Source organism: Macrosteles quadrilineatus, unplaced genomic scaffold (genome assembly GCF_028750875.1).
Source record: "Macrosteles quadrilineatus isolate MER2022 unplaced genomic scaffold, UCM_ALF_1.0 Scaffold_6__1_contigs__length_79288215, whole genome shotgun sequence".
NCBI lineage: Eukaryota > Metazoa > Arthropoda > Insecta > Hemiptera > Cicadellidae > Macrosteles > Macrosteles quadrilineatus.
In genome coordinates this window covers 76,750,498-76,771,103 of record NW_026542599.1, presented here as the reverse complement: position 1 = coordinate 76,771,103, position 20,606 = coordinate 76,750,498, and the positions used below count along the sequence as shown (strand labels likewise).

The window sequence follows — 20,606 nt, the reverse complement described above, 5'->3', positions numbered from 1 at the left end:
CACATCTTTCTGTTGAATCAGTTAATGTTGATGTTTCTTTGAACCTCAAGTGTCGATTTGGGTGACGCGGATTTTTCAGAAAATGTAAACCTAAGTTGAAGTTTAAAGTTGTAAGTTTGTCAAAAATTATCTACTACGGTTGACGTTCGTTAATATCAATTTGTATAACTTGTCTTTTCCTGTGGTTTTTTATAAATGCTTAATTGATAGAAAAAGAAAATGCATACAACATAGGTTTGACAAGTACCTAGTATACTAATGGCGCCACGTCTCGCAATTCTCTGATTCTGTCATTCTGATTCTGTTACCTCTGACTCTGACCTCATGAGCTATGTGCTTTTGCATGTGCTCCAGTTAGTTACAGTGTTATTTACTGGCGGCTAGTCCCTGCCCACCAAATCTGTTCGGGAGCGAAACTTCTACCCTCCAGCTGTTCAGATTGGCTAAGGGAACACCATTAAAGCAACGATACAACATGATGCCATCGGCCTCGGTGGTATAGTGGATAGAGTGCTGAGCTGATAATCTGGAGGAGCCGGGTTCGAATCTCACCTTAGGCACTACTTTTTGTCTCGGAATTTTTCATTATCAGCAAGTTTGGTTGGTTTGGTTAGGTTATGACAGTTTAATTTTATAATTAAAACATTATAAAATTAAATTTGAGCCATTTATAGTTTTATTTTATGAACAGAACTATACCTTAATTCGATTTTTCATTATCAGCAAGTTTGGTTAGGTTATGACAGTTTAATTTTATAATTAAAAATTGAATTTTCGAGGCATTTATAATTTTATTTTATGAACAGAAATATTTGTTCTTGATAAACCTTCATTGGATTTTTTCATTATCAGCACGATTGATGATCCGAAGGACCCGGGTTCGAATCCCAACCGTAACACAATTTTTTTGTATTGGATTTTTTTCATTATCAACAAGTTTGGTTAGGTTATGACGGTTTAATTTTATAATCAAAACAATATAAAATTGAATTTGACCCATTTTATAGTTTTATTTTATGAACAGAAATATTTTTTTCGGTTAAACCTTCATTTGATTTTTCATTATCAGCAAGTCTGGTTAGTTTGGTTAGGTTACGATGGTGTAGTTTTATAATAAAAAATTATAAAATTGGATTTGAGGCATATTTTTACCTAATTTTATTTTATGAACAGAACTATTTTTTCGATTAATAAACCTTCATCAGATTTTTTTCATTGTCAGCACGTTTGGTTAGGTTATGGCTGTTTAATTTCATAATATAAAATTGAATTTGAGGCATTTATAATTTTATTCTATGGACAAAAATAATTTTTCAATTACTAAACCTTCATTATAGATGATTATAGTCAATCAGAAGCCTCTAAATGGCACTGTTGGCAAAATTAATCCTGAAAAACAAATTGTGCGGGCAGGTACTAGCCGCTAGTGTTTTACTAATCTCAATCTCCCTACTCAACTCCCTCTTATCTACTCTAGTCTAGTTCAACCAAATTCAGTTCAGTTCAGTGCTGTGCTTTTACTTTACTTCTGTCACTCACTCACTGTGAATGCGAAACTATGTCATTATGCTACTCTATGCTAGATGCTTCCGCTAGATTCGCATTCGATTCAGTATTCAGATTGATGTTTGTTTTGTTGATTTGTTGTTTAGTTAGTTTTAGGTTATATTCGATAAGTTAGTCCTAATTTCTAATTTTCCATTAAATAAAGTCATGGCTGACCCGGGGAAGAGTAGTCACAACCCGTTGGTTCTTAAAAGTAAATCACTTCAGTGTAAAGATTTACACGATTACTTAAAAACCTTGCCCAAAGAGGTTTTAGAAAGACTTTACAATCACCCAACAACTTGTTTGGCTGTCTACCGGTAAGTTACTTTGTTTTACTCTTACTTAGCTTGTTAAGCATTATCCTTGACACATTACTCGACTTTTTATATGTCAGAATAGGCCTAGGCTAGATAGTGTAGATTTTTTAATTAGCTTATATAAAGGCATAAACTTAGCCTTTTGTGACAAAACAATGTACCCTACCTAGGCCTAATAATTCTAGATTCAACATGGTCTGTCTTAAGTTATCTTAACTAAGATTAACTCCAAATCAGGATTTTTTGGATGCACTTTACTTAAGGTCCTACACAAACAACCGAATGAAAATATTGAATGATTGTTTCAGTCGATATATATCGTTTGGTTAGTTAGGTTAGGTTAACCTTACCTAACTAACCAAACGATATATCGATTGATATTTTCATTCGAATGAGTGTAGGACCTAAAGTAAAGCGCAGCCGATTTTTTTAGTGGTTGTTGGCCTCCTTTTACCTTGCATTTGTACCACATGGACAACAGAGGCATGTGCGTAGAAAATATCCAGTACTTAACCCTCCGAGTGTTAAGCGTCGCGTAATCGACGCACAACACACCCGCCGTGGTGTTATGCGTCGTTTTTGCGACACATAAACATCATTTACGGCAAAGGCTCTGGGACTGACTGAATCAGATTGAACTGGATCGAGATTGGTATTGTTGTTTTCGGCAGATTCTAAGCTTTCTCCTGATGTCTGTTTCTAACTTAGACGCTTTTCATTTTAGTTCTAAAAATATTGTAGCAGACAGCTGACGTGCGTATTTGTAAACAACTTGGTTAACCTCGCAACGATGACTGATGTGTTTTATTACGTTTATCATTGTTTTAGTGTTAATAAAAAGTAGTGATATACGTGGTGCATTATAAGAAGATTTAAGTGATTTTGAAGGGCTGGTTGATGATCCTGAAGAAGTAGGTAGGTAGGCCTAGTGATATTGATGTAAATTATCGACCAGATTCCTAGCTATGGTTAGGCTATAAGTTATATGCATTCTTAGCTAACGCTAAGTGTACGAAATCTGTTTTTTACCAATAACTTATTTATTTGCAAATTTACTTAGGCTATATTATTGTATTTTTGTAATCCTTATGAAATTTAGAACAAAGTGGCTATTTAAAAAAAGTATTTGTAGACTTATAAATTCTAAAAATTTATTGAGCGCAAACATAAATTTTTTCATTTATTTTCTAATTTTTGAAAAATGTTAACCCCACAAAAATTTTTGAAAATGTTTTTGTAATGTTTTATATATTACATTGAAGCCCATAATTTTCCAAACAAAATGATACACAGTATACTTTACATTGTTTTTAAGTTTCTAAGGTAGGCCTACATTTTAATAAAACCCTGCGATTGCGCAATAAATGGGCGGACATTAATAGGCCTACCAATACTATGGACACTTGGAGGGTTAAAGCAAGGGATTTGCCGGTGCAGTTAGAAAGTGAGGTATAAGGATCCAACACCTTGACATTGCTGCCTTGGGCCAAAGTCTGTGGCACTAAGTTATAACGACTAAGTTACGGTAGGCTAACTTAAGACCAACGCAAACTGCTGATTTAGTGTTGTAATTACAAAGTAAGTAACAAAAGACGTTTAATTGAGAAATTCAGTTTTAAACTCACTAAGTTTTAAGGAAACTTAACTTAAGCTAACAGCCGAATAGCCGACAGTCCTTGTAAGTTACGCCTACCATATTAGCGATACATCCAGTCACCCATTGTCAAACCCTCTCTAAGCTTTCTTCTATTAACTTAAGCCTAAGACTCATAAAATTTATGACAATCCATGTTTTATCGTAGACCTAAATTTGAGAGACAGATCTTTGATGAAACCCTAAAATAAGTTAGCTAAGTTAAGTTATAGGCTATCCCCCAGAGACCCAGTAAAACTATTTCAGCAGTGGTGGTTCCTGGACCCTGGAAAAATAAATTCAAACATACATTTTGTCTTTTAAACACACAATGTTTTAAAATAGACAGCTATGTAGTTTTTTTCACTTTCTCTTTAAAAGCATTCAGGTCTAAGTTCCTGACTCTTTCGGGCAGGGTGTTAAAGATCTTTTTAGCAGAGTGCGGGTAGCTCTTTTGTGTTAGACTTAGACGGCAGCGAGGCATGTCCAAGTTATGAGCTCTAGGGTGCCGTGGTTGTGATGGCTACTTCTGCTATTAAAGCTGGTCAGGTTCTCTTTTAACAGTAATAGGCTGTTCAGGACATACTGGCTAACAACGGTGAGGATAGGCCTACCCAATTCTTTGAAAAGGGGTCGGCAGTGTTCTCTTGGGCCGGAGGATGTTATGACTCGCAAGGCTTTCTTTTGCAGCAGATATATACTCCCGGGCAGAAGGAGATTGGCCCCAGAGTACCTACTATTCCATACAGTATATGGCTATGGAACAAGGAATGGTAGATGGTTATCAAGTAGTTTTTAGTGATAATCTCTCTAAGCTTCCTGAGAAGGTTGAGTACTCTTGACAACTTGACGCATACCTTGTCTGTGTGGATGTTCCAGCCTAACCTAGGGTCAATCCAGAAACCTAATAGCTTTACAGCCTCGTCCTGCTCTACCCTCGATCGCAGAGTGCAGATTAGGGATTACAGGTAAATACATGAAATATGTATCAATGTCATCAGGATTCAATAGTCAATCAATTAACTAAGGCCTACTCAATCTGGTGTAAGAGAAGAAGACGTATGACTGACCATGTTGTATTGTATTTTAGGGAACTTCCTGCCATAGCCAAACATTATGTCATCAGATTACTATTTGTTGAGCAGCCTGTCCCTCAAGCTGTTATCGCTTCTTGGGTGTCTCAAGCTTATGCCAAGTAAGTGTTTCAAGTGACAAATTAAATACCTATCTACAGTAGAACCCTCCATGTCCGGCCACCACGGTACCGGGCCCTTGGCCGGATAAACCATTCTTTTATAAAACAATTTATTTCTTTGATAATATTATTCATCGTTCATTGTATTAGGGAGGCCTTTAATACATAGAATAAATACTGTACTGCTGTTCTAACACTGCAAAATAATCAACCAAATGTTTAGAGGCTAGGCCTACTAGCTCAACTTTTTAGTGACACAGTGCAATGTAAAATAAGAATAAATCGTTAGAATGTTTCAGCCTTGAAGAACAGGCTAAGTGCTTATAATTCTACTTCTCTTCTGTAAGCCGTGAGAAAAAATATTTTGATATTGGCTTCCTAGAAGTAAACAGATAAACTGAGGACTGGTAAAACTGAGGCAGGATATCAGAGGTTCTACTGTAGGCCTACGTGCAATAATGTTTTGAGCTAGCCTTATGGTGTGACGTAAATATTTCACACTTAAACCAAACAAATGCTTGGACTTCTCTATGAATAGGCCTAGTCTTTCATTCAAGAGACCGTTTAATTTTTTTAGGTTCTGCTATAAAATAACCGAACATCTACCCTTTGACTATAAGCCACTCTTGAAAGCTGAAATTTTACTAATAATGGCCTAGTAAACTGATGTAGAATCTAATTTGACTACAGAGATCACAACGAGGTGACTAAGGTGTTGTGTGAGTTGCGGATTTGGCAAGAAGCGTCAATACCGGGCGGATTAGCTGGATGGTCCCTTAATCCTACATTCAAGAAGAACACCAAGATTGCTCTTAATGGAGGGTAAGCCTAGCGTATTGTAATAAATAAACATCTGTAGGTTTATACTTTTAAACATGTTAAAATTCTACTGTGGATTATAGTTTAAAAAGTTATTTCAAACCAAAAGCGGCATTGTTCTTCAATATAGCTTACCAATTAAACAACTCTGCCTGGTTATATTTTTAGAAATCATTTTGAATTAAATATTGAAATAATTCGTAACCCTATTGGTGAATGAAATATTCTTTTTTGTCTTTTGAATGTTTGCAAATTATTAACAATATCTTGTATTAACTAAAATTATAAAGTTACTTAGTCTGTTATTCATTTCACGTTACTATAAATTACAAAAATAGACGTATCAGAATACAGTACTTATATTTTCTACTTTAAGTTACTTATATTTTTCCATCAGGGTGTTCCACAATAATGTCAATGTGTCATTATATTTTCTCTAGAATTAAAGATAGAAGCAATACACATAAACAAAATAACTGCAGCCCACTGAATAAAAATTGTAAGCCACCAGCTTTTAGCCTATACTACTCCAATGTGCAATGAAACCATTTTGCCTACTAAAACATGTTTTTTTTAACATTAAACATTGACTTTATACTTTCTCAATATCACCAGAGGCAAGCCTTGGACATTGTCGACGCAGCTTGAGACAGACCCCAAATACCGAGACATTGGCTACCTAGACAAGTACGCTCTAGAGAGGTGGGAGTGTGTGCTGCACTACATGGTCGGCTCACAACAGCAGGAGGGCATCTCAGCAGACGCTGTCAGGATACTGTTGCACGCTGGTCTCATGAAGAGGTAGGTTACCAACACAAGTAGACTTTTCATCTCATTTGATGAGAACAGTTCAAACTATTTAATTCATAGTGATCATTTTTCTGCAATGACTCAGTTGTCAATGTAAAAAATCAGCATCACAAATCTTCATTCATATTTTATATAGGCTTCATACACAAATAGTGTTCTCAGTATCAGACCAACAGTTTTTTTTTTTTTTTTTACTTTTTTTCATTTTACATAATGGCTATTTTTTGGTTACCTATATAATGTGTATGATGATCTTATCAAAGATTTGAGTGCACGTAAAGCCCTAAAAGTAGTTTGTTGTCTGTTTCAGAGATGAAGATGATGGTAGTCCAGTCATCACTAGGGAAGGATTCCAGTTTCTTCTGTTGGACACCCCCGCTCAAGTGTGGTACTTTATACTTCAGTATTTGGACACGGTCGAGTCTCGTGGTCTCGATCTCGTAGAATGTCTCACTTTTCTCTTCCAGCTCAGTTTCAGCACATTGGGAAAGGTGAGGTTAGATTTGAGTACATTTTTGGCTTTTGGTATGTTGCTTTGACTAATGTTTACTGTACATGTAACCTTGGGCTTGTCAGACTTTTGAACATTAACGACAAATACTTGTTGAAACAATTTTCTGATGCTTCATTTTGTGGATTAAAAAAAAAATATTATGTCTGTATTATTATCTGGACTTCTTTAAATACTTAGTTACAATGTTTCACCCATGTTATACAAAAAGGATGCCTTATTATGCAGTGCAATTTTGGTTTACTGGGATGAATTGCTTCAGTTTGATTTTAAGCTTTGACAAGTCCCAAAAATTAGAGGTGTGCGGAGAGTGAAATTTCATTTCGGATTCGGATCGGATCGGATATTTTCGGATTATATAGGATTATTTGCAGTCCATTATTGTTAAGCAGTATGGTCCCAAATTATTGTTTTTGATTTTGAAACATCACAGTTCATTTGACAAAGTTATAGTTGAAGCAGCCCAATGTAAAGTCACGCTTGTGCAATAGTTTGTTTACAAGCTTTCTCCAGACCACGGGGTAGGGGAGGGTCTGATAAGCCGTCTATTGTTCACCCCCAAGAAGGTCCGACCCTCATTAGTGCCGCTCGGCTGCACTCAGTGGGGAACCCAATACCACAAATCAATCTTTTAAATTAATGCAAATATTTGGTAATAATTGTTTTATTAATATTCACCTTGAAATTTCAATAAATTTGGTGTAAAATTTGTCAAAAATCGGCCATTTTGACCGATTATTAATACAGTACCAAATACCAATAAATTAGTAATGTCATTGGTAATTAAATAATAGGTAAATATTTTTCGCCAAGTTTTACCCCCCTGCTGTGCGCTATGTCACAAAAGCTGATAACGACATGGGTGATTAGTAACCATGGCAACTTGTTGAATGCGTGATGAAGGGAAACCCAAGAAATAGAAGAACAAAGAGAAAGAATAACGACGTTGTTATGTTTATACCCTTTTTACAATTTCCGTTATTGTCATCTTTATGTAAGATTTTATGATTTTGTTTTATAGGTTTATAAAATAATTCTTTTTAACTACGGGAATATCAATTTATAATTTATCAACGTGCTTCTCTTCTGAAACAGCAATACCGGATGCATAATAAAGGTCAATGGCCTAAAATATCACAATTATGTGCAATATTGTATTTTGATGTTGAAATTAAAATCACAACAAAAGTTTGTATATATCCATGGTCCCTATAGTTCAATCATTTAATATGTACACAATCAATGCTAAATAATTGTGGTTAGTTCTAAACTTTATTTTTTATTATTCAAAGTTTCTACACAGTAAGACAATCTAAAGTCAAACCGGGCAATGAAGTATCTTGTCCTGTGATTGGAATACCACTCGCCGGCCAGTCCTTTAAGTTTAGGGAAGTAGTGGAAGTATATATATAGCTTCAAGGTCTTACCCACCCCTTCCCCCTCCGGTCCTACTTGACTCACTACCCGCGCTCCTTTCGAGGTCATTGCCCAACCCCTCCCACCCTTCTATTGTGTTGCCTTTCTATTGTTTCTATTCTGACTTTTTTTCGGGAAACATTAAATCTATTGTTTAAACGTAACATCACAGTAGTATGCTAGATTTTTCTACTTTGAAACAGTACTGTAAAAAAACTATTACACAGCGCCCCTAATATCAGGAGCGAGACAAGCACGAGTTGACTTTCATTTGACCATGGTAGTTCTTTTCTGCTTTATGTCTGTTCGTTCCAGACAAATCTATTCGTAAAGCAAAACAGCCGATAACGACTAAACTAGTTATCAGTATTGCATCATACGGCTTCTTTGCCGTTTGCTGTTAGGTCGTTGGAAACGTACTGCTGTAATTTTGTCCTGGGAAAAAAACCCGATTTTTCGGATATCCGCACACCTCTACCAAAAATCAAATTTCAGGTTCCCAAACTTCTCAGAACCTCAGAACATGTATTTTATGGATCCAATTATTTACTGAAGTACAGTACATGCATCCCTGTGGTTATTAAAGACAACTGCATGCACATATACTGATGTATTGTTGTTTGCTCTTTTTAAACCAAACTTTACTGTATTTCAGTTACAGTAGAACCTCGCTAATCCGTCACCAACAGGACCGGGAGCATGGTCGGAACAGCAAAAAGGTCGGATTATCAGAGGACCGGTTATTGACATAAAAACGTAGTAAAACTGTATTTAGACCAGACCATGGATAACTGATAACCTTGGTTAATCCAACATGACATAAAAATCAAACAGTTATTTCTAACTCATACAATTCTTAATACTAACTGTACTGTATAAATGGACTTTAAAGTGATAATTTGCATATTCAAAATAAAAATACAATTGGTAGGCTATTGCGCAATCATGATGATTATGTTATGTCATTAACCTTGGTTCAGTAATAAAAACTGTAATGTTTAAAATCACAGCTTTTTTGAACTTTTACTCAAACAAACAAATTGCCAAACATTGTACAGCAAAATAAAGAACAGAACAATAGAAAGTCTAGTAAGCTACTGCTAGTCATAGGCTACTGCTACGCTGTTTCAGGACAGAAGAATGTCAATAAAAACATAAGATAACACATAAAAAAAGTATAAAATAATAGTAGACTATTTATAGCATAACAACAGTCGTAAAATACACCATAAAGATAACAATTACATAAAAACATTGCTTATTCTTATCTCTTTGTTATTCTATTCTTTCTTGAGTTTCTCTTAATACAACCATTCAACAAGTTGCCACGGTTACTATCACTCAATCGCAGGCTACTAAAGTTGTCATGATTACCAAATACCCAATCACAAAATGTTGTGACATAGCAAGCGCACAGCATACAGATGTGTTGTGTGTAGGCCAGAGCAGACAATTGTCAGTGCAAACGGATAGCTTGACCAGGGCCGTCCCTAGGGTTGGCGGCGCCCGGAGCAAACGTGGTCGTAGCGCCCCCTTTTCCCCCCCCCACCAGTTATAGTCGCATTCGCATATTTTTAATACTATGTTAATACAAATAGCCGCGGCACGACGCCCCCTCAGCCGCGGCGCCCAGGGCAACCCACTACGGACGGCCCTGAGCTTGACCTTCAAGCTTTGATCGACATTCCTTTGTTTGGACTGATTCTCTTCTTATTATTACTGTATTTAATTTTTGACGTTGAGCCAATATATAACACGATGAGTTTGTTTTCTAAATTCATATGTAATTTTGCGGGGCATAGAGCCGCACAGGTTCACTAGTTTATTAATAATGGGCAGAAACAGTTAAATATGCAAAAAATTTCAGCACATTAGACAAAAAAAAACACAATTTATAAAGTTGTCTAGGTATTTTTCTTGGACAAAGGTTATGTTAGGGGAAGCCTATTGTGTTGGCGGCACGGTCGGACTAAGCGAGGTGTCGGACCATCGGAGGCCGGATTAGTAAGGTTCTACTGTACTTAAGAAGTACTGGACCTCAATTTCAATTTTGTAAAACAAAATTTCAGATGCATAGTATGATAAAGGTTTTTATCAATAACAATTTTTTTTTTATACGGTCTATAGAGCACGCCTTCAAATCTGAATGTTGCTGGTTCATTTAATGTGGGACTGATTCTAGGCCCTGAACCTGTTTGTCAGTTAGCAATAGTTAATTCTCATTTCTAAAAAAAGTATACGTTGGATAGTAAATAGACCAGGCATTGGACCTTTTTCTTTAAAAAAATTGTGTTTATCTTCAGTTGTGGTGAAAACTTTATTTTAAGTTTAATGTATCTTCCATCTAATTTTTTCTTCTCACTGTTCATAATTTTTTTTCTATCTAGGACTACAGCACGGAAGGTATGAGTGAAGGGCTTCTGATGTTTCTTCAACATCTACGAGAATTTGGGCTGGTTTACCAACGAAAGGTAAATACAAATGCATAAATTACATTCATATCTAATAATCTATACAAACAAATTCATTGTTGTAAAGATGGTTGTGTGCAAAAAATGACAAAAAATCTAATTAAAATAAAGTAGCCTACTAAACAAAACACATGGTGGCTTTTCTTGGATTTGTCTTATTCTACTAATCGATGGAATTCACTAGACAGTAACAATTTCTTTTTCAAAAGAATCCAAACAGCATGACAATGAATTTATTTTTTGTCAATACTTTTAACCTATCCACAGTACTTTCAATAACAAGTCTTAACTGATAAGCTTACTACAAGTGTAAAACTGTAAAACAATTAATTTTTGCACCAACCTACATATTGCTGTGTATCATTTTGTTGAATAACTTCATTGTAATATCGAAAAGTCATGTTTTGCAGAGGAAAGAAAAGAGGTTTTACCCCACGAGACTGGCTTTAAACATGGCTTCAGGACAGACTGGTTCGCCTACAGACCTTCAGAAGGAAGGCTACATCATAGTGGAGACCAACTATAGAGTGTATGCCTACACAGACTCCAATCTGCAGGTCGCTCTGCTAGCTCTGTTCTGTGAAATGCTCTACAGGTCGGTGTAAAAAGTATACTATCAAATATTGTGCTGTCAGAGGTTTCGTTGTCATTTCAATATAGTAGTACCGAATGCACGGAAGGTACTGCTGGTAGGGAATGTTGCTGAAAGTCAACAGTCCCGGAAGATCAAATAATTTATACCTGTGCCGCTAGGTCAAAAACTACAATGTTTGCAGTGTCTGTAGATCAAAAGTCCCAGTAAGTCAAATAGTACAGTCCGAGCTAAAAACGTGGTCTATGTTAAAGCAATTGACTTATTGGGAATTTGACCTAATGCAACAGCAGTTTTAATATAACGAAATACGGTAAAATACAAGTTCAGTTTCGCTGAGTCAACAGTGCCGGAAGATCAAAAGCAATAAAAGTGAACGTCGATTCAGTGTAAAGTAGACCTCCTGCAACGCTTACTACACCAACAAAACTTGCTTTTAGTTACTTCGTGTTTTGTCATAATTAGAATAGAGCTAAAATTATCATATTTGGTACCTAGCTTATCTATTAATGCTTCTTGCCAACTGGTTGGTCAACACTGTAAATAGGTATAGTTTATGTAATGAAAAGCCTTTCGTCAAAATTTGTGGCATAAAATACACGCAAGGACGATCTGAAAATTTCTGGTTATTATATACGTTTGTAAAAGGAGATCCATTTAATTTTAGAACTATTTTATAAGTTATAATGTAGTCTACACATAAACTGTGTAAATGTATTACGCCTCGGAAGGGTTGAAACCTGTCCAAACTATCAAATATATTATTAAAACGTAAATATGGTTTTTTCACATTCTGAATCAACCAGTCGACGGATTTTCATTATTTTTGTGTTGAAAGAAAGATAATTTTGAGAACTAGGAAATGTCAAAGCCATAATTATAATTAAGGGTCCCAGTTTTTTAGAAATTAAGTTTTAATTTTTTTAAAGTCTAGCAGCCGACGCTAACCTTCTAAGCCAGCTTTTAGTACAATATAATTTGCTTAGCATAACAGCTGTAAACATTCAGCATTTGTGACACAAATTCAGCATTTGGAAACAAATTTAAAGACATATTTAGAGTTGACTTATTTATACTATGTGTAATGCTGACCATTGATACATTCAATTCCTAGGTATGAGGATGGCAGATTATTTAAATTTGCATAGAAAAATAGTAGGATGATCAAATTATTTTTTAAAGGAATCTTTGTAATCATCGATTTGTTTTAGTCCCATATAATTTGTTTTAACTAACAGCTGGTTGAATGTAATATTGTTCTATATAACTATTAGGTTTTTGGCGAATTTCCCATATAGGGAATAAGCTATTACCGTAGTACTTATGGTAACACTTGGACCCGGGACCGATTTCATTTTTCGTTTTGAGGTCCCTAGAGGCCAAAATCACCATCCGTTCAAATTCATATATACAGGGTGATCAACTCAAGGAGGCCACCATTGGGAAGTCGGAATTAGAGAAAACATTAAATGGGGGACATTCCTTTATTTTTTGTGGCAGTTAAAAATATGATTTCAGTTTTTTTATCATGTTTTCGGATAGAATATGCAATTTAAAAACTTTTTTAGCCTGGACACTTTTTCGATAAACCCACTCGTTTAGGAGTACAGCCTATGGAAAAATGACTTCCGGTGTACATTTTACATCATGTAGCTCCTAAACGAGTAAGTTTAGAGCAAAATCGCAAAAAGTAAATTAGTCTTAGAATTGCATCTTCATTCCTTAAAGACTATAAAATAAAAAGTTTTCCACTTTTCAAGTTTGCCGCCATTTTTTTTAAATAATATAATTTATATTTTTAATTAATTTTATGGTCTTTTTGGAATGTGGATGCAATTGTAAGACTTTTTTACTCCTCGTATTTTTGCTTTAAACTTACTTGTTTAGGAGCTACATGATTTAATATGTACACCGGAAGTCATTTTTCCATAGGCTGTAACTCCTAAACGAGTGGGTTTATCGAAAAAATGTCAAGGATAAAAAAGTTTTAAAATTGCCTATTATGTCCGAAAACATGATAAAATAGGGTGTTCGATAAGAAATTTTAAATTTGGCCGCCATTTTGGAAAATGGCGGCTGAATTTCAAACGACTAAAATCATATTTTAAACCGCCACAAAAAATGAAGGAATGTCTTCCATTTTAAGTTTTCTCTAATTATTACCGTTTCCGATATCCCAATGGTGGCCTCCTTGAGTTGATCACCCTGTATAGCCTATATTTATTTATTTATATATTTTTCCTGGAGGGAACCCCAAGACCCCCTCCTTTTTGGGGGGTATTCCATACCCCCCAGGCCCCCGGTGACCCCCCCCCCCAAAATATATGTCTAGGAGCGCCCTTGTCTTCTTTACCTATAAAACACATGGGATACAGCCTTTTCTTCACTGATCACGTAATGCGTGATTTTCTATAAAGTCTTGGAAAAATAAAAGGTAAAATAGATAGAATAAAGGTGTACTGTATGTGGTTTACACACAAATATTCATCAAACTGTGTGATATTTTGTTATTGCAATGAACAATTTGGGAGTATCGTATTGTTTAAGTCGATGGAAAATCTCTGTTGATCCTGTTTTACAAGCAAACCAAAAAGATACATTAGTCACCACTCTATGCGACATATTCTAACCACAAAATTGTAATCGTATGATTCTATAAGCATTGATAGGATTGCAAAGTACTTCACAAACATTATTTCAAGGGTAATAACAGTCACAATTTCCCCCGACTTTAAAAGAGTCAACTAAACTACTATACTAATGGACACACAACTAAATGAAACAACTAATGGAACAACTCACGATGTACATATAACAGTTCGATATAAGCATTGAGTATACACGTCAGTGGATACGTGTATACCGTACCCAATGATATAAGCAACGGTTCTTGCAATTTATTGCTTATTGTTTTTTAGAGTTGTTTTCGGACTTACTCTGTTTTCGGACGTACTCACACTCGTATAAGGTTGTCCACGTTTGTCATTGATAATGTAGCCATGTTACATGGTTACACCCGTTGTCAAGAATATGGTTACAAGTTTTCCGTCTGTTTTTGAATAGCGATACATTTTTCACATACTTAAGAACCACCTGATTTCGTGCATTACATGTTCGTCTCAATTTTAATTGCTTTAGTAGGCATTATTTTGGTTGATGAGGACTTCAATCGGTCCTTTCAATGATAGCTCATGAAATATAGTGCTTTGTCCATTAATTTTATTTTTTGGTAAAATGGATTAAATTATCCTGCAAACCCAAATAGAAAAGTAAATATAGTATTTGAAACAAATCAGTAACATGTTAATAATGTAACCTACATTATTTCCTTGAATTGCATAACAGCAATTAACTGGGCTGATCCTAATATAAATAAATCAATATGTTCTTCATAGGCATAACATGGGTTCATAACATGAGCCGATGGGGCTGAGCCCAAGGGATTTAAAAATGTAAGGTTGGTTTGCAAATGTACGTGACACGCTCTTTCTAATGAGACATGAATGGTCAAAATCACCTAAGAAATTCGGAGGAGTTCAACGGAAAAATTTCGTGTTGGCGTTATACAGTATGGTTGAAAAGTCCTGGATTGGCTATATTTTTTTAACAATATAGATAAAGTAGTGAGACTTGGTATATCAATAATATAATAGCCATAAATATCTACTGTCTTAAGCTATTATCACTGTTTAATCCCTTAAGGGGGATGGACCACAAAGACTAAGACAAAATTCTTATATAATTTTAATACTATTTTACCTGTTTTTGAAATGGCGACCATGCAAATGCATGCATTTTAAGCCAAGTATGAATGGAGTTGAGTGTGTGATGAGTGGAGCGATCTTGTTTTCCTGTTAGTGACTAAGGCCGACGTAATCCTTAGACACAGCTGTTAATTAATAGTCCATACAGTCAATTAATAGCAGCACAGGTCAAGTTTGGTAGGTATCAAATTAAAGGTTTTAATTATAAAAATACATTGCCGCAAACCCAAACTCAAACGATGATGATGATAATAATGTTAATGATGTAGCTAAAACGTATCGTTTGAAATTCAACAGCTGAAAATAAGTTAAATAGAAAAGGTTTTGGTTAAATCCATCAAATTGTTATTGGACACTAGTAAGTATAGTACTAGTGCACTTTTTTATATTGATTATATGATTATATTGATTTACTTTGGATTTTAAAAATGTGAACGTTTTATTTTATTAAAGATTTATGGTGATACGTAAATATTGTGGTGTAGTAAAGTATATTATATTGTAGTTAAGTGTTAAATTTTGAAATTTTAGGGTGAATCGAGATGAATCTTTTTTTATAACATGGGTCTCTCCTACCTACATACCAAGTTGGATACATACCAAGTTTCATAAACATCGGTTGGAAAAGTGTAAAGATAAATATTTGTATGTAAAAAATACAAAATGGCGGATATCTGGTTAACGAAACGATTTTGGAAAAAATGTTATCCTTCATTTTCTGTTTATTTTGACCCAAGGAATTACTAGGTAAAGTATCTCCCCGCTTATTTTTAACACCCTGTTTATGATGTATTCTTATAAGTGAAAAATGTAAGCTGGTAATACAGAAAGATGTTTTATAAATAACTAGCTGTTGTACCCGTGCTTTGCAACGGGAAGAGGACACAAAATAGAAACATTTTAATCTTTACATCTGTTGCATATAATAGTTACACATCCGCCAACAATTTTAGAAAAAAAAAATCAGTGGTGTGGCAAAACACAAATAATAAATGTATCAAATAAAGTAAATGTGAACTGAAAGCTATGTTAAGATAAAATAAGAGTATTTTGTATTAACATTTAATAATTAAATATTGTTACACATATACAACAGATTTTAGAAAACAAAAATCAACGACGTACAATTTAGTTATTGGTGATATTAGGCCTACATATTAAAAACAATGTGATGTGTGTAAGTTGTGTTAAGTTAATGTAACACATGTTAAGCAGTTATAATGTATTTAAAGTAGCCTCCAAATTTATACAAAACATCTATACATTGTAATTTTCATACTGTTTTTATGAAAACATATCAATAACATTGTTTTCATAACTTAGACGCTTTATAAAATCCAAAGCAAAGAAGAGATTGGTACAGCAACGGGTATAGAATCTTTATTTTCTATAATCATTGACATAGTTTTAGAATAAATAATCCATGACAAAAGGTTAGATTAAAATAATCCTACCTCATAGTTATGGAAAATATAATATTTAATTTCTTTGTATCAGCTGTCTGAAATTGTGAAATATGCAGTTAAGCAGTTCTTCTTGTTTACATTTAAATGTCAAAGCAAATGTAAACAAACATTAATAGTGTTCTCATCGCAGCCATGGAGACCAATCAATATTTACTTTTAAAATGTTCACCTCAGAACTTTTAAAGCCAAAGGGGCAAAGCCTACGGTCAGTATCGAAAGGAGAATAGTCCTGTAATGGTCCTTGGTATGGTAGCTATATTTTTGTAAAATTTAAGCCCAGTTGGTTTAGTAGTTTTTGCACCTATTAGTAACACACATACAGACAGACACCATTAGATTTTTATATAATAGTATAGATATGAATGTACAGGTGATCTGTATATTCATCTTTTTCTTGGTCTTAGAACTGTAAATTAAAAGTCCACTCAGCAGTCGCATCGTACGATGTTGTTCTTTCCATGCGTTGCGAAATGTTAAATTTGCCGTCCTCTTCAACCCAAGTTATCTATTGAACCACTGATTGTAAAAAATTCAAAAAAATATATTTTACGCATCACACTTTTGGCTACAACTTTGCCACAGACAAAACCTCCTTAACCCAAAAACAAAACAAAAATCTCGCATGCTATCTTTTTAATGCTAGAAATCACGATTTAAAACTATTTCACCATACATATAAATTTTTATTAATTAGATCGGTAAATAGTTTAAAGTTCCAACAAAATAGTCATCGAGTAGGACTAACCAAGAAGCTCTGTGCCAATTTTCAAAATTTTAGCACAACTTTAAGTACACCAAAACACGAAATTATTGAAGTCATGCGTCGAGAGGACTATTGCTGTTTTTAACAGATTATACTTTTGACCTTCCGGCACTGTTGACTCAGCGAAACTGAACTTATATTTTATCTTATTTCGTTATATTAAAACTGCTGTTGCATTAGGTCAAATTCCCAATAAGTCAATTGCTTTAACATAGACCACGTTTTTAGCTCGGACTGTACTATTTGACTTGCTGGGATTTTTGATCTACAGACACTGCAAACATTGTAGTTTTTGACCTAGCGGCACAGGTATAAATTATTTGACCTTCCGGGACTGTTGACTTTCTGCAACGCGTCCCTGCTGGTATCAGTTTGGTTAGTTTGGCCGCCCATGCAATAATCTATATTCTAAATAGGCCCTACTTAATACAATGAGGGTTTTCTTTGTAACATCCCTTTTTTCACCAGTCCTGCTTAATCAATTTTCATAATTGAGGTGCCATTCCTCATATATATATATATATATATATTTATTTAGAATTGCAAAAACAATGATGGAAGCTATGTTGGATGCTCACAAGCCTAACATTTTGAGCAGTTTGGTAACAAATATTGTACATGGCATGGTCTAACTCTAAATCATTGGACCTTCTTAATTTTCCAAATTCTCCCAAAATAAAATTGAGCTTATATTGAAAGTGTAGATTCTGATCTTGTCGAAAAAGGTTTCCAGCTCAATATTCTTGTGTCAATACCCTTGTGGTGACTTTTTATGTTTGTAGGTTTCCCAACCTGGCTGTCGGCATCCTCACCAGAGACTCAGTCAGAATGGCTCTCAGGAGTGGTATCACTGCCCAACAGATGATCGGGTTCCTGAGGCTGCATGCTCACCCCCGCATGTTAGGTTGGTATCACTGATTCTATCAGCTCTCGGGGCATAGACATTGACGTTACTTATTGATGGGTTGATTGCTGATTTCATCAGTTTGGTTTATTTGAGAATCAGATTTTTTTTTTCCATTTATAACTATATTTTTCTCTTAACAAAATATAATTTTTCCCTCTGCTTATGTAAAAGTAGTGCATGCATATGTTTAAAATTGCAACTTGACCTTTATCTGAAGGCCATTGTAAATAACTTAGTACCACTCTCAGGATTTATTTAATATAACTAGTTAAGGAATTTCATAAAAATTTTTCAAAAGTGCTTCAATTTTGCATTGAAGTCGAGATTATAATATTGCAAGTGACAATTTATCTGTACGACTTGCTGGAAATAGAATACCAACAATTTTGACTTATTTTATATTTCATGTAAGGTTGTTAATGGGTATTTCACAATGCTTTGAGAGGAGAATGGGGAAGGGATGAATGATGTTCGATAATGAATGATATCCACAATGTCACTAGTGGAAATAGACAACGAACGACAGAAGGCTTGTAACCGATTGAATCTTAAAACTGAAAACGTTTCCAAAGTTTTGGCGGTTTTGATTGACAGATTACCATAACCCACTCTGTTATCAGTCGCAGGTCCTCCAGTTCTTCCTCCTACAGTCGTAGATCAGATTCAACTGTGGGAGAATGAACGCGACAGGTTCATTTTCACGGAGGGAGTCTTGTACAGTCAGTTCCTGTCACAAGCAGACTTTGACATTCTACGAGACTACGCCCAGGACCTTGGTGTGCTCACTTGGCAGAACGACAGGAGAAGAACTATGGTGAGGATTCTTCAACTTCCCTAGGTCGGATTTAAATACTGAATAAATGGTTTTAGCAAACTGACACATACTGCCTCCCATTTGCCAGGGACGGAGGAAGTAACTATGGGGTTTTGTGGTGGAAATGACAATAACTTTGCATAGCATGTTTTGGGTTGGGCCATTTCTTGGCTATGATGTTACTTGCCAGTTGCCAAACAGCTTAAATATGTAAGTTATTACATAAAAATATGTTTTTTTCTAAATTCGTGTTGTTTTTTCAGGTGGTAACTAAACAAGGACACGATGAAGTAAAAAAGTTTTGGAAGCGTCATTCAAAAGGGAGCAATTAAAGTAGTAAAGTAGTTGTAATATTTGTTATGTAATTTGTAAATATATTTGTTAGGCTATTTGTAAACTTTTTAAATAAATATTTAGTTTTCCAAAACTATGTGTGGCCATCTGGTCTTTTGGTGGATGTAATCACATTATTATTCAAGTTGGAAACGGGCACTTTGTTGAACCTTAAATTTTATCAGAGGACACAGCTTACAGCGAATAACAGGCCCAAGAGCCAGCTTTGATGAAAGCAAACATCACCTAAGTCATTATTAACTAATATAATGGTTTTAAATACCATCAGTCACCAGTTCAAATAAGTCGGCTGTTGCAACCTAGGTTTCGGCACGAAGTTGTACCATCATCAGGCGGGCAAGTTATGAGTCTTCAGTCCAATTGACGTCGTTGGGTTAAAACAAATAACAGTTCACGACATACAGCACAAACACACACACGAACACATATAACGAATGATGATGATAGATGAGAACGTTTCCATTCTCAGCTATTGTAAGAAAGGATTTTTATTGGACACGTTAGAAGAGTTCCATATCTACAAATCGTTAAAAGTAGATGCCGACAACCTACTAAACAACCAAATCCACCACAGCTCCAATTTAATTTTTAACAAAATAATTGAAACCCAAGCAACACTAACGCATCCTATTAGACATGGCTCAAAACAATCCCGAGGACAAAGGTCAGATAGACCACTTGATCGTTCCAGTTAGTTGTGGCTTAGATGTCACCCGTCGCGGCCGGTGAACTTACAAAAATGTCGTCCTTCTGTAAATACCAGTTAATTCGTTATATGTGTTCGTGTGCGTGTTTATGCTGTATGTCGTGTTATTTGTTTTAACCCAACGACGTCCATTGGACTGAAGACTCAAAACTGGCCCGCCTGATGATGGTACAACTTCGTGCCAAAACCTAGGTTGCAACAGCCGACTTATTTGAACTGGAGACTGAAGGTATTTAAAACCGTTATATTAGTTACTATAACCAGTTCAGGGGCAATTCTACATCTTATGATGTCGAAATTAAGTCATTATTACTGTGGAATTATTAACATTCAATCATGAAAATTAACTGATGGCAAAAACCTTTAATTTTTTCAAAGACATCCAGGCTGAAATATTGGCAACTTTTCCAACACATTGTATGGTTTAGTACACTGTTTCCGCTTTACTCTTTATTTACTGTGCTATATTGTAACTTATTTTCTATTGATCTGGTTTCCAGATTTGTCTATATCTTCAATA

The 20,606-nt window shown here is 35.0% G+C and overlaps 1 protein-coding gene across 1 annotated transcript; it reads left to right on the top strand.

The window, feature by feature from the left end:
- Nucleotides 1–1,631: 1,631 nt before the first annotated feature.
- LOC128996440 (general transcription factor IIH subunit 4) lies at nucleotides 1,632–20,559 on the top strand. The gene is made up of 10 exons (XM_054421769.1): nucleotides 1,632–1,865; nucleotides 4,589–4,693; nucleotides 5,384–5,515; nucleotides 6,128–6,313; nucleotides 6,633–6,813; nucleotides 10,637–10,720; nucleotides 11,131–11,315; nucleotides 18,088–18,209; nucleotides 18,833–19,026; nucleotides 19,290–20,559. Exons 1-10 carry the CDS (start codon nucleotides 1,714–1,716, stop codon nucleotides 19,356–19,358), a joined length of 1,410 nt encoding a protein of 469 aa, XP_054277744.1. The 5' UTR covers nucleotides 1,632–1,713; the 3' UTR covers nucleotides 19,359–20,559.
- The last annotated feature ends 47 nt before the right edge of the window (nucleotides 20,560–20,606 follow it).

Coding starts and splice junctions, on each gene's coding strand:
- LOC128996440 (XM_054421769.1), top strand. CDS start 1,714: ATGGCTGACCCGGGGAAGAGTAGTCACAACCCGTTGGTTCTTAAAAGT. Junction 6,314..6,632: donor CACGCTGGTCTCATGAAGAG/GTAGGTTACCAA, acceptor TGTCTGTTTCAG/AGATGAAGATGATGGTAGTC. Junction 6,814..10,636: donor GTTTCAGCACATTGGGAAAG/GTGAGGTTAGAT, acceptor TTTTCTATCTAG/GACTACAGCACGGAAGGTAT.